Below are 12930 nucleotides of genomic sequence, written 5' to 3'. Positions count from 1 at the left end.
TAGGAGCTGATGGATGAGGAAGCAAATAAATTAGTCTGGATAGAAGTATAAAAGCAGATGTGAACTGGGACAGTGGCAGCAGAAAGAGGGATAAATTAGAAAGAGAGGAGAGTAAAATACCAATAAATATGAGTTGAAAGGAGAAGAGTGAGGTGAGAGGTGGAAAGAAGGAAAACTGGCTATGATGAACTCCCTGCCCATTCCTTTTCCTCTCTGAGAACTTGGAAATTGATATAGATCTCTGGTACCCCAGACATACTGATATCCCATCTCAGTGTGATGGCAAATGTCATTTTTACTTTTATTTTTTTTTTTTAGATTTTTTGAAACCAATGCATATCAAACATTTGTTGAGTCAAGTACTGCCTCAGCTGGGAGATAATATGTTATGGGTGCCTGGTAAGCATTGGTTTGACTCAAGTGAGTGTGTTGTACTACAGGTGCTGCAGTTTTACACAGGAAGCCTTCCACTTAGGATGCACATAGTAAGATACTACAGAGATAACAGGAAATACGGCATAGGATTTCACAGACAAGTATCACAGAATTACAGAACATTTTGAGCTGGACAGGACCCACAAGGATCAGTTAGTCTAACTCTTGAGTGAATGGCCTGTACAGGGATTGAACCCATGACCTTGACATTATTAGCACTATTCTCTAACCAACTGAGCTAATCTTCCCATATAAAGTCATATGTTCAGGAATAAAGCTGTGTGCCAGGATGTCTTGGCTGGTAATTCTGGGCTGTAACATATTGGTCCCATAGTCTATATGCGTGTTGTCTCCTGTCGTTACTGAACTTGTCGTTGTGGAATAGGATGGTTTGTTAAAATCAATCTTTACATTTTAAATATACAAAACTAGATATCTTTGCATATGTTTCTAGTCGGCCAACTTAAAATCTTGTCTGTCTTACGGGCAGGTTCCAAGGTTTAACTTGCACTATTTGAAAAGGTCCACTGTTCCAGGGCATGTATGTGAGAGGAAGAGTGCAATAGTTGCTCCCATATGTTTGCTTATGTAGATAGGTAAATAGCATGTCTGGCTTGGGTTCATTTAATGTAAATACAAAATGAAAATCTTCTCTAAAATCACTAGCAGTAGGCAACAATTTACCAATATATTTGCCAATATTTGAATAAGCAAGCCACAGCTGAAGGGAGAAGATATTCCTGGCAATGCTGAATGTTTTAATTGCATTTAGAATAAGACCAAATAAGAGAAGAAATCTTTTACGAACTGGGAAATGCAAACTGTTGCTGTTTTTTGATGTATATTAGTGAGGTAGAATTTCAGCACTGATGCAGTCAGGATAGTGGCTGATGGAAATTGGTTATAAATGTCTTTGACATAGGAGAGGGAAATTTCTTATTTAGGTGATTTGAAAGAAATTTCTCCATCCAATTCCTGTCATAAGCAGAGAAATTATTACAAGAATGAGACCTATTGTGAGAGAGATGGTTTTGACAGATTTTTCAAAAATGGATGGCTAAAGATGCAGGTTAAAAAGATGCAGAAGAAACAGGGGAAAAATACATCTCTTATTTGTGTGACACCCACGTGGCCTCTATCACTGACAGTAGCTTGCCATCTTCTGGTCCTCTTACATGTGGCAGGCAGAAGCTTTGTTTCTGTTTTCCAGTCAGAAACACAGACACAAGGAGACACTATCTCTGCACTGAGGTGATACTGTGAGTTAACCAAGAACATAAATTTACAGCATCCTGGCTATTCCACACTAGCTATTCCAAACCAGTTCCCCTAGCAGTTTTTTGGGTACAAGTAGTACTCTATTCTCACTGTGTCAAGTGAGGTAGGCCATTCCATGTTCAAAATGTCTGTGCAAGAGAATAATGCCAAGAAATCGGTGGTGGAGAAAATTCTTATGCAGAGATACTTAGCAGTGACTTTTCCTTGACAATTTCATTTTTAGAAGATTAGCTAAGCCCCTTTGATAGAAGAACTTTTCTAATGACATAAGCTACATAGTAGCTTATGATTAAGAATTTCATTGATTAGCCTTAGAGGACACAACTATGCACAGCCTAGAGATGACTTCAGTTGCTGTGCTTTGGCATATGGGTTTCAGGCTGTAGAAATACTGAAGCATTGCCTTCATGTGCCCTTATAGATTTGCAATTGATGAACATTAATTAATTCACAGAATCACACACAATCATGGAATGGTTAAGGGATCACTGAAGGTCGTCTGGTCCAACCTCCTGCTCAAGCAGGGGCCCCTGGACCACGTTACTGAGGTTTGTGCCCAGACAGCTTTTGAACATCTCAGGGGAAGGAGACTCTACAACCTCTCTGGGAAATCTATTCCAGTGCATAGAGTCACACAGTGTTCTTCCTCATATTCAGGTGGAACTTCTGTGCATCAGTTTCTGCCCATTGCCTCTTTTCCTACTGCTTGACACCGCTGAGAAGAGCCTGGCTCCATCCTCTTGACACCCTCCTTTCAGATACTTATATACAATGCTTTACAAAAAAAAAAAAAGCCTGAATATGCGAACATGGAAAATGGTAAAATGGTTTAGGAAATTAGGTTGTCAACAAGAAGATATTTTTGATACAGTGTTCAGCATCTAAACATGGTAAAACTGCATTTTCAGAAATTTCTGCAATTTAATTTCATAACTGCTTCTTAGAAAAATTAATTCCATACCTATGTTTTCAATTTGCAGGTACATTGAAACCTTGAAGGAACACAAACCAAAAATTGTCTGGGATGAACAGATTGCTGAACACTACTTTGAATATAAAAAGTGAGTTACATTTATTAACTTACCATTCTGCAAATATTTTTTGGGTACCACCCAGTGACTATAGTATGCTACTGAATTGAACAAATGGAAATTCTGCTGTTTGTGATCTGTATGTCAACACTGAACTGCAGTGTAAAAGAGTGCTTCAGAAAAGAGAAGAAAATCAGAGAAGGATTAATGAAATTACATAAACTAAAACAAACTTTGGAAGACAAGTCTGATGAGTCACATCTCTAGAAGTTATCCATCAAAGTTACCTGTTGAGTCTCAGTTAATCAGAGCCTCTGAGATTAGTACTGTGAGCTGTTGAGTGATTACCAATAACTTGGCCAAAAATAGTTCTGAGAAAAATCTGTGCCAAGAGCCTGGTTTTACAAGTCCTACTGATAAGATTGTTCAAGCAACAAACTTCCACTAAATGGAATAGGCCATAGAGAAATGTAATAGGAATAAAATTGACTCCCAGATAAAATTTTTAGAAGGACTGAGAGTATTAAAGATTATAACTTTCTTTGTCCTCCCTTTTTCATAATGGAATATCAAGAGGATTCCTGATCTAGGAAGAATCCATTTAAAATAGATTTAATACCCCCCCCGAACACCTTATTAATTCTCTGATAATTTGCTATTTTTATGCAAATATACAAAAATATACTAAAATGATGCAAACAAATCCTACTACTTCTGCAAAGCTGTGTCTTGTATATTACTCGATGTATTGTTAATGTGAAGACACACCACTTGAAAAGTAGAATAAAACACATTTTAGGGTGCTTTAGGAAAAAGAAATCAGAACTACTTTGTTATTTCCAAAATACTTTCTTGTTTTAAATATTTTTAAATGTAAAAATAACCCCAAACCCTAAAAAATGTTCTATTTTTATGTTTTTAGTTTAATTTTCAAGGTTTCTCTCAGCCTGTAATTTTCTTTTGACTTCTCAGCAACTTGTACTTCCTATCAGAAAAAAGAATTTAAAAAAAACCTGTGTGTTCAGCAGAGTTTTAATTTGTTTTCTGTTTTTGTATGAAAGGACAGGGATCTGTATTCCTTCATATTTAATTATTTGGTATCCTGTTACAAAATTACTTTGTAGCAAACAATTACAAGTTTTTTGTTAGCTAAAGAGGAATAAATCAGAAGCTCTGTTTTACTGATCTCTAATGCACAATCCAATTGGAGACACAACAAGTCCTGGATGAAAACTTGCTCTCAGAAGAGTAAATCTGAGAGCTCTCTCTGAATGGCATGCTTCTGGGATTCCCGTCTGAATCACATTTCTTATATAGCCCCTTGCAAAATGAACTTGTGGGAAAGGGATAGCTTGTCACTAATATGACATCATTTGCCTTTGAAAGCCAATCTGTGGAGGTTCTTGTGTGTGGGCTTCCTGGAGGAATATGCATAAAGCACACTATGTCTGAAAATCACTCTAAACTTCACTTGTGCTTGCCAGGCAGCTGAGTGGCTCAGTGATTCTGCAGTGGTTCAGCTGGCTCCAGGGGGGGGTTATTTAAGGGAACTCTTTCTCAGTTACCACTTCTGTTACAAAGGTTCAGTTACATTGGACGGGGATGGGAACAGGGCCTGAAATAGGCTTCACTGATGAAGCATCTCACCTGGAAATCTTGCATGTCTGCAGTGGCTAAGAAATGAAATCATGAATCTTTTAAGAAAAAGCACAGCTAATGATTTCATGTAGCAGACAGAGACTGTCTTTTACAAATAGTTGCAGAAATCTGCTTTCTCTGAGTGCTTGTCCAAGTGCATAGGCAAGTATTCATTTATGTAAGTTGTGAGATTTTAGGAGCAATTCCTGCTTGGTCTGCCCATGCACTCTGTATTTCCTCCTTCCCTAACTGGTAAAGTGGTGCTGTGAGATGACTTGTAGCTCGTCCTTCTCATTATTAGGGGTTTAAAATGCAGCCTTGGTTTTTGTGTCCAATATAGCTTGCCCTGTCTCTATATTTTATACAGCTAGCATTTAATTTAACTGAAAAGCTAGTAATTCAGGGAGTCAGAAAAAGCCTTTCACAGTTTGCATCTAAAAACCAAATGTCTTCATCTTTTTCAGATGAGCATTTAGTAGACACAACTCTCTTTTACTATCTGACAATTTTGTCATCCAGTTGCAACAAAATATCTCAGTGTGTTTACTGTGATATGGTATCAAAACATCTCTCTTGTGAAATGACTTCTTGGATCCTCTATTTTCAATGTCAGCCTTTTCATAAAATCACAGAATCTCAGAATGGTTAAGCTTGGAAGCAACCACTGGAGGTCATTTAGTCCAACCTCCCTACTCAAGCTCTAAAGCACATTACTCAGGATTGTATCCAGACAGCTATTGAATATCTCCAGGGAAGGAGATTCCACAACCTGTCTGGGCAATCTGTGTCAGTGCTCTGTCACCCTCACAGTAAAGAAGTTCTTCCCCATATTCAGGTAGAACTTCCTGTGTTCCAAAAGGTCGCTCATTCTATTGCTCAGCATCACCAAGAAGAGCCTGGCTCCATACTCTTGACACCCTCCCTTCAGAAACTTATAGACATTGATAAGGTCCCGCCTCAGTCTTCTCTTCTCAAGGCTGAATAGGCCCAGGTCCTTCAGCCTTTCTTCACAAGTGAGAGGCTGCAGTCTCTGGTCCTCTTTGTTGCCCTCCACTAGACCCACTCCAAGAACTCCGTATCTCTCTTGCCTGGGAAGCTCAGACTGGACACAGCATCCCAGGGGCTCAGCAGGGCTGATTAGAGGGGCAGGATCACCTCCCTCACCTTGCTGGCAATGCACTTCCTGGGATACCATTGGCCTTCTTGGCCACAAGGGCACACTACTGGCTCTTGGACAGGTTGTTGCCCACCAGGACCTCCAGATCCTTCTCCACAGAGCTGCTTTCCCCAGCCTGTATTGGTGCATGGGGCCGTTTCTCCCCAGATGCATTTGCCTTTGTTGAATTTCAGAGGGTTCTCCTGTGCCCACCTCTCCAGCCTGTCAAGGTCCTCCTGAAGGGCTGCACAGCGCTCCTGGGTATCAACCACTCCTCCCAGCTTTGTGTCATCAGGGAACTTGCTGAGGAGGCATCTGCCCCTTCACCCATGTCCTTGATGAGTAAGTTAAACAATACTGGGCCCACTATCAAAACTTGGGGGATACCACTAGTGACAGGTCTCCAACTAGACTGTACCAGTGATCACAACCCTCTGGGATCTGCCATTCAGACACTTCTCAATCCACCTCACCACCTACTTGTCAAGCCTGCACTTTCTGGGCTTGCCTGTGAAGATATCGTGTGAGACAGCATCAAAAACCTCTTTCACCTCCTTTAAGACTTGTCGTCCTTAAAGGCCACCAGTATGGGTAAATAAGTATCTTGTCTGACTGCCTATATTGTATTTTGTTGTAACCACTTCTTGGATGAAGTGTTATGCATAAAGTACTTTGGGACTTTCACCTGAATCATGAGAGGAGAATCTTTCTGGCAGATTTACCTACAAGCAATACCTGCAGGACAGTGACACAGATACATACTTGACTTTTAGATATGTTGTGTATCTTCTCCCAATAGCTTTTTGGATTTATGTTCTGTGATGTTTGCACATACGTAGGAAAGGGGCAGGAGTAGACGTTCTTATCTGCAGTAGAAAAGAAGAAGAAATAGAGAAGATTTTGGCTGTACCCTGCCATTGGGAGACAGAGTAGCCAGAGTGCAAATACTGAATGAATGTTAATTGATAGCAAAAGTGTCTGATTTCACAGAAACAGTGCCTCAGCTTCCAGAGTGGAATGAACACTGGGTAAGAAATCTCAAAGATAGGAGCTACTAAATGGCAAGTAGTCCCTGTCTTTGATAAGTATGTATTAATGCTCATGTGCTAAACATACTAGCATATCTTAATTTTACTACCAATAATTCCTTCAAAATAAAGTTGGCAGTTTTCTTCAGCACCGAGTTTGTTTCCTTTTAGTAGAAAGGAATAAAACTGGTTTGAATTCTAACTTTAGTTTAAAATGCTATTGGAATCTATCAAAGCTATTGTGACTATTTGGTTTTCCTGTTTTACAGAAATAAAGGAGGAAAACATGCCGTCTTCTACCCAACACTGAAGGTAGGTGTCAGTTTTTCACATCAGAGGGCTGTAAGAGGACAGAAATGTTTGCTTGACTTGTTGTGTTATTGAGACATTTCAGAAAATGTTGAACTGAGCTGAAGCTTTTGTGAAAGAAGTTTGCCCTTATCTAAATGTTATGTAAATTGTTATGATTCAAAGCTTCAGGTGCCTGTACAAGAAAGTTGTTTTTTCTTTCTAATGCATCATGGGGTTTTGGGATCTCCGAAGGTAAACCATGTCTAGAGATAAGACACAATAGGAAAAACCAGTGCTGTGAGAGGATCTATCAGACACATTGTTAACAGATTGTCAGACAAGAGACCAAAGAAATTTTCCTTCTCATCAGGTTAGCTGAAAGCTTGGAGAACTTTTACCTTTCTCTGTAACAGGATCCTGATTCTCCCTATCAGCCTTCATCACCATGTTTTCTTCAGTTCTGTTTCTGTGGAATATATTTCAGTGTTTTGAAAACTTAGGCATTTGGCCTTACAGTCCTTTGGCAGGACATACAATTTCTGTCTACACAATAGTCTGCGATATACCAGAATACAGAATAAAATGGTTACTTGCAGTCTTAGTTCCTAGGAAATTATCTTTAGATTTTCTCAAATTAAACTAAAGGCAGTATGTTAAGCTGCTACTGGCTTTTCCTATTGGAGGGGAATTGCTTCTGTAGTGAAACTATATAATATTTACAGAGAACAGAGACATTTTTTATGGATAAACTAGTGTGAAATGATCTAAGTCTCTGTTTTCCTGAACAGGATTGTTATCTTAAAAACCATTAATACAAGGATATTTCCCCTCATCAATCTAATTTGGTGGAAGTACCATTACATGTGGGATATTAATTACCATGTCTAACTATGTTCTTCCTAGTAGTAGCTGTCTTACAGTGTTAGAAAGTTTCATTGTGAACATACCAGCAAAAAGACATTGTGCTGCATGCTGTTATACTACATTCTCTTTGGCCTTGTGGAAGGATTTCACCCTACCCTTGTCAGTAACGACCAGGTTAAGAGCACTCACTCCTGTGCATTCCTTTCACTGTTTCTTCCCTATCAGATACTCAGCTGTGGTGGCTGGTAAATGCATGGTTCCATTTTCAACAGGCTTGTACTTAAATATTTTGAGATTTGTATGCTAGGGCAAGTCAAAGAATTGTTCATGTGATGATGATCAAGATGTTTGGGAAACACTGAATTTTATTACCCCATGATAAATGTCTTTCTTTCTCTTATTAATGGTGTAATCGCTGGTAGGTTGCTCAAAAGTAGCTTGTTCAAGATTAGTTAAAAGCAGTAATGAACACCAGACCCAGTGGATCTGTTAAAGATGCCTTGATACTTTATTCTGTTTTCCGTGAAAATTAGTTTTAAACACATCCCTAGTGTAAGTAGTTTAAACAGTGCAGTGCTGCACTTCAAAGTAAGAAAAGCTGAAAGCAAAAAGGTTGAAAAATAATTATTTTTCTTGTTTGAACTGAAAAAAAATGCAGAACATGAATTGTGGCATTGCTTCCCTTGTAAAACAAATGGCTAAACTAACTCAGTGTCTGGAGCTCAAATAGAGATACTTTTCAATATTATCTCCAAGAATCTCTTTAAAAGAGAACTGTGTTAATGTAAATTGTGACTCTGTCCTGGGAAAAGGCAAGAGTAGGTAAGAGATCTTGATGGTATTTGACAAGTTGTTCTGATTGTCTTTAGTGATAAAGTTTTATTTTACCCCTGAGACATTTTTGGGAAGAGTTAGATTTTCTGTGCATTGTGAAATGATAGCCTAAATTAGAATAGTCCTTTGCATAGTTCATAAATCTGATTTATTTCTGTGGCATTTTGTCAATTTAACTGGTGATCTTTTATTAGGTCATTGAATTAACTGGTACGATTAACTGTCTCTTACTGAATGATTGCTTGCTAACCAGAGACTATTTGAAATACAGACTAGGCTTTTCAGTACTTGCTTCAAGGATAGATGTTTTTAAAAGGTCTGATAATGGCATGAAGTCATGGCAGTATGGAGTCTCTAATATCTATGATGTAATTGCTTTATTTGTCTTTGTCTTAGTCCATCCAGTTGCGCTTAGAGCTTGCAAAAGAATTGGGCACTGGAATATCCATCTGGGAACTGGGACAAGGCCTGGACTATTTTTATGACCTGCTTTAAAATGAGAGATGATCTGAGACTGTATTTGCTTCACTGAGGCTCCACCTTCAGTTAATTTGGGTATCCTGGAGAACTGATTTTTAAAACATTTTTTTTGTAATTTATATAATATCTGTATTAAACTTGCATTTTTCCCAATAAAGAACCTTTGCTGATTTGCCACACAGATGTGATTGTTGGTATTTGATAAAATTCAGAGTAAAAAAGCAACAGAAATTTTTCTTAAAGCTCCTGAATTCAGTGTCATTAAAACCAGACCAACATAGCTGGATGGAGTCAGAGTCGAAAATATTTTATGAAGTGTTTTCTACAAGAAATAAAATGAGCAAGTTGATGTCATCTGATCGGAGTTTCAGACGGAGATCTCTCAAACAGCTGCTGGGAATAACCAAAATAATGAAATAAATAAATCCATCAGATTACGTCCAGCAAATTTAGTATCTGCTGGACCCTCTGCATCTTGTCTTCTGATAAGGTAAGTGAACATAAAACGTCGTGGGAGAGACCAATTAGAAGATTCTCCCTCAAGCTGGTAGAAAATCAAGCACTGACAAGTTAAGCTGTTAGCTCTGTTTTTTCATGTTAGTAAATTCCTTAAGTAGTTCAAAGTCACAGTAATCTCAATTTATGACTTGTTTCTAAATCAGTTCTTTTACAAGAGATACTCTGTGATTTCTCTATTCTGCTTAGCCTGCTTAGTGTCTCAGTTTACAGTATTTAGCACTAGAGCATGATGCATTAGTGGCTAGTTTGTGGGAACTGTAACATTTAGCACTAAAGGCTCTTACGCTGATGATTGATTCCATGGACATGATGGATTCCATGTCCCCAATACACAGAGCCCCACAGCAGCTCTGACAACCCCTAGGTGCTGTGAATGTGATCAGCATCTTTGTGCATGAAGCTGTCATTCTTTAGTTGTACACAATGTTTCTTTTTGCTCCATAATATAGATTTTTTTACGAACCCAAAAGCTGTAACAACCGATCAGTTTAAAAAACAAGCCAAAAAATTTGTGTCCCTGCTTTTTGGTCTATAATATTTGTGTTTGTAGAAATACACAGGCTTCAAAGCAATTTCTTTTAAGGAACTAAGAGATGCTGGGAATTCGATGAGGGTGTCATTGGTCACCAGCAGAGACTCAGCCAAAGAGCTCTGTACTCCCACTGGTGTTCTTCTTGCCACTTACAGTTGTCACAAAGATAACTGCACTCCTCTGTTCACATCCACCCTTCCTAGTAATTAATCTCAGTGGGGAATTTATCTGCCCCTGCTGTTTTCAGAAGAATAAATCCCACTGTAATCCCCCATTGATTAAAGAACTATTGATCTTCACCTTTCTGATTTAGTTCTGGCATCTCTCGACTTCTCACATTGCGAGTATCCAGCAGGGCTCACTAATCAGGCTTCTTTCTTCCATACCATTAGTAGTAAGATAATTTGCTACATGAATCCTTGTGTTCAATTAACTTGTGCTGTTCTGGATACCATTGCCAGAGTGACTTTAAATTGCTTTTGAATGAACTAGAAAGTTCAAGAATTAAATTCTATTAGACTGGTTTTTTACTTTCCGTAGCACTACTGGACCAGATTGTCTCAGAAAAAAATACTCAGAAGTGGAAGGGATTGTGTTCTGAAATGGCATCCATTTTTATATTAACTAGTATGTAGCTTTCAAAACTGGATGTGGGGAAGAAAATAGCATTTCATTTTAGCTTGTTGTTTTGTCTCTAGAAAAGATACATATAATCTGTCATGTTTTTCATGTGTTTTTTATATTCTATATTGATTCTTTATGAAATTCATGATTCCAATTTGTCTGTGAGTTGTTATGTTAGAAAGAAACGTCTTTTCCACCCTTAGAGATAGAACAAATACCTCTGTGTGTCAAAGAGATCAAACTAACTCTTGCTGTATCATGAAAAATAAATACCAAATAAGAAGTACCAGATAAGATTTTGAGCCATCCATGGTACATAGGTGCTCGAGACCAAGGATGTTGCCTTTTGTCTTTAAAAACAAAACATGTTTGTTGCTTTAGAAATAATATTCCAAAAGAAACAAAGTTGGTGTTATTCTTTATTTTGAAGTTCTCTGTTAAAAAAAAGGAAAGAAACAAAAAAAGGGGTGAGCACCAGAAGGCATGTGAGCTCCAGAATGAATGAAAAACAGCTTCTGAGGGGTTAGTCTTGTGTTCCCCTAATTTTTCAGTGTGTAGGAATGTCAGGTTGTCTTGTAATAGATATGAGAGATTTGGGAAATCAATGAGCCACAATGAGCTTTCTTTTGAAATTTGCACCTCACCAGGTTTATGGAAAGATGACACAGAAAAGAGATGCTGATATGAAAGGGGGTTCTGCAGAGCATCTGTTTTTAGGAGAAGTGGGGAAAACTGAGTGAAGGGTAGAAGGTGGGGGGGAGTGCTGGAGTGGCAGTGCTGTAAGGTGAATGTCATTCCCTCTGTTCAAAAAGAACAGAAAATAAACAGAAAGCACTGTTTTGCAACACAAAGAAACATTTTTTCTGTATAGAAAAAAAAACCAAACCTGAAACAAACAAACAAAACCGAAAAACACAAATATTCCTAAAATGAGGTACTTAGCAGGGCAAGGCCAAAGATACTGGACCTAAAGGATCGAGAGTATGACTGAGAAGAAATATTGAGTGTTTCTATTAAAACAACTTATATATATAAGTATAGCAAACAGCTTACATATAACAAACAGTGACATGGAAGTGTGTTTATTTCAACACAGTATATCATAATTCAGTTTTCTAAAGTACACTTAAGGAAAAAAAAGCTGTGTTCTACTATGTGGCTCTGTTGCAAGAAAAATTTCTTCTTATTTAGATAAGATCTCGGGTGCTGTGAATGTAAAGGTATCTTTGATCTACCCTATGTCAAGTGGAGCTTTTTTCCACCTTTGCTCTTGTGTTTCTGAGTGATTTATTTTTTGGGTTAGACTTACACAGTTAAGATAAATTCATTTCTCTGCACAATTTCTATTGCATTCACTGAGAAAAAGAAATAGCAGCTGATTCTGTTGCAGCTGGCCTTCAATAGGGAGCTAGTATTTTTGTCACACACATCACTTTAATAGGTATCAAAGGAGGTTTTTTTATCTGTATACATCTAAGTATCTTATTGAGACAGAAAAAAGGACTTATCTGGCTACTTGCAGGATCACATGGACCATTCTTCTGGGATAACAGCATCTCATCTTATCTCAGGAAACATGTCTCTTGTGTTAAAGTGTATGTCTTGAAAACTAGAGTTGCCATATATTCTTTGTAATCAGAGGCAGATTTAACAGAGAATTGTGGAAAATAAATTGTTTAGTTTGTCTCATTGTGAGATGCTACTTCTTCAATGAAAATTGCTATGATATCTCATGTTATAGTTCCTTTTTGCTTTCATATGTAGGTGTGAAACTGCAGAACCCAGTGCAGCTTCCACGTAAGAAAGCTGGGAGTGAAAGAGAAGAGGTAAGGTAGACCAAAGGATGACAATAGGAAAACACGTTCTTTAACCACTTCTTAGTTATAAAGATTGTTGGGGAAGTTGTAACAATTTAGTGTTTATGGGCTGGAGTGAAAATATAGAATACCTTTTCCATTTCTACTATGAGCTACTAGTGGTAATTATTTGTAAAAGTGGGGATGGTATTTTGTGCTTGCTTGTCTGTGGAGACTGCAAACTTAATGGATGTAATTGTAACTGTAACTGTAATTACAGTTTCTCCTGAATTTGGGACATGTCTTTTGAAGTTTACTGTTTTGATTAATACACAGTGCAGCTGTTTGACTTCAGTTAAAGAAATGTCAGCACAAAGCAGATGGATTCTACCTCTGCAGCTTGAAGAGCTTGTATGCCTGTATG

The 12930-nt window shown here is 38.0% G+C and overlaps 1 protein-coding gene across 1 annotated transcript in view; it reads left to right on the top strand.

Moving 5' to 3' along the window:
* Positions 1-9216, top strand: part of CHID1 (chitinase domain containing 1) — a 99961-nt gene extending 90745 nt beyond the window's left edge. The window contains exons 11-13 of the mRNA XM_008919924.2: positions 2694-2774; positions 6836-6878; positions 8952-9216. Of these exons, the coding sequence (XP_008918172.2) occupies positions 2694-2774; positions 6836-6878; positions 8952-9050 (223 nt within the window). The 3' untranslated portion in view covers positions 9051-9216. The remainder of the gene's footprint in view (positions 1-2693; positions 2775-6835; positions 6879-8951) is intronic.
* The last annotated feature ends 3714 nt before the right edge of the window (positions 9217-12930 follow it).

Source organism: Manacus vitellinus, unplaced genomic scaffold (genome assembly GCF_001715985.3).
Source record: "Manacus vitellinus isolate BGI_N305 unplaced genomic scaffold, ASM171598v3 scaffold_59_pilon, whole genome shotgun sequence".
Lineage (NCBI taxonomy): Eukaryota > Metazoa > Chordata > Aves > Passeriformes > Pipridae > Manacus > Manacus vitellinus.
The sequence above is the reverse complement of the archived record's forward strand: the minus strand, read 5'-3'. Positions and strand labels throughout refer to the sequence as shown.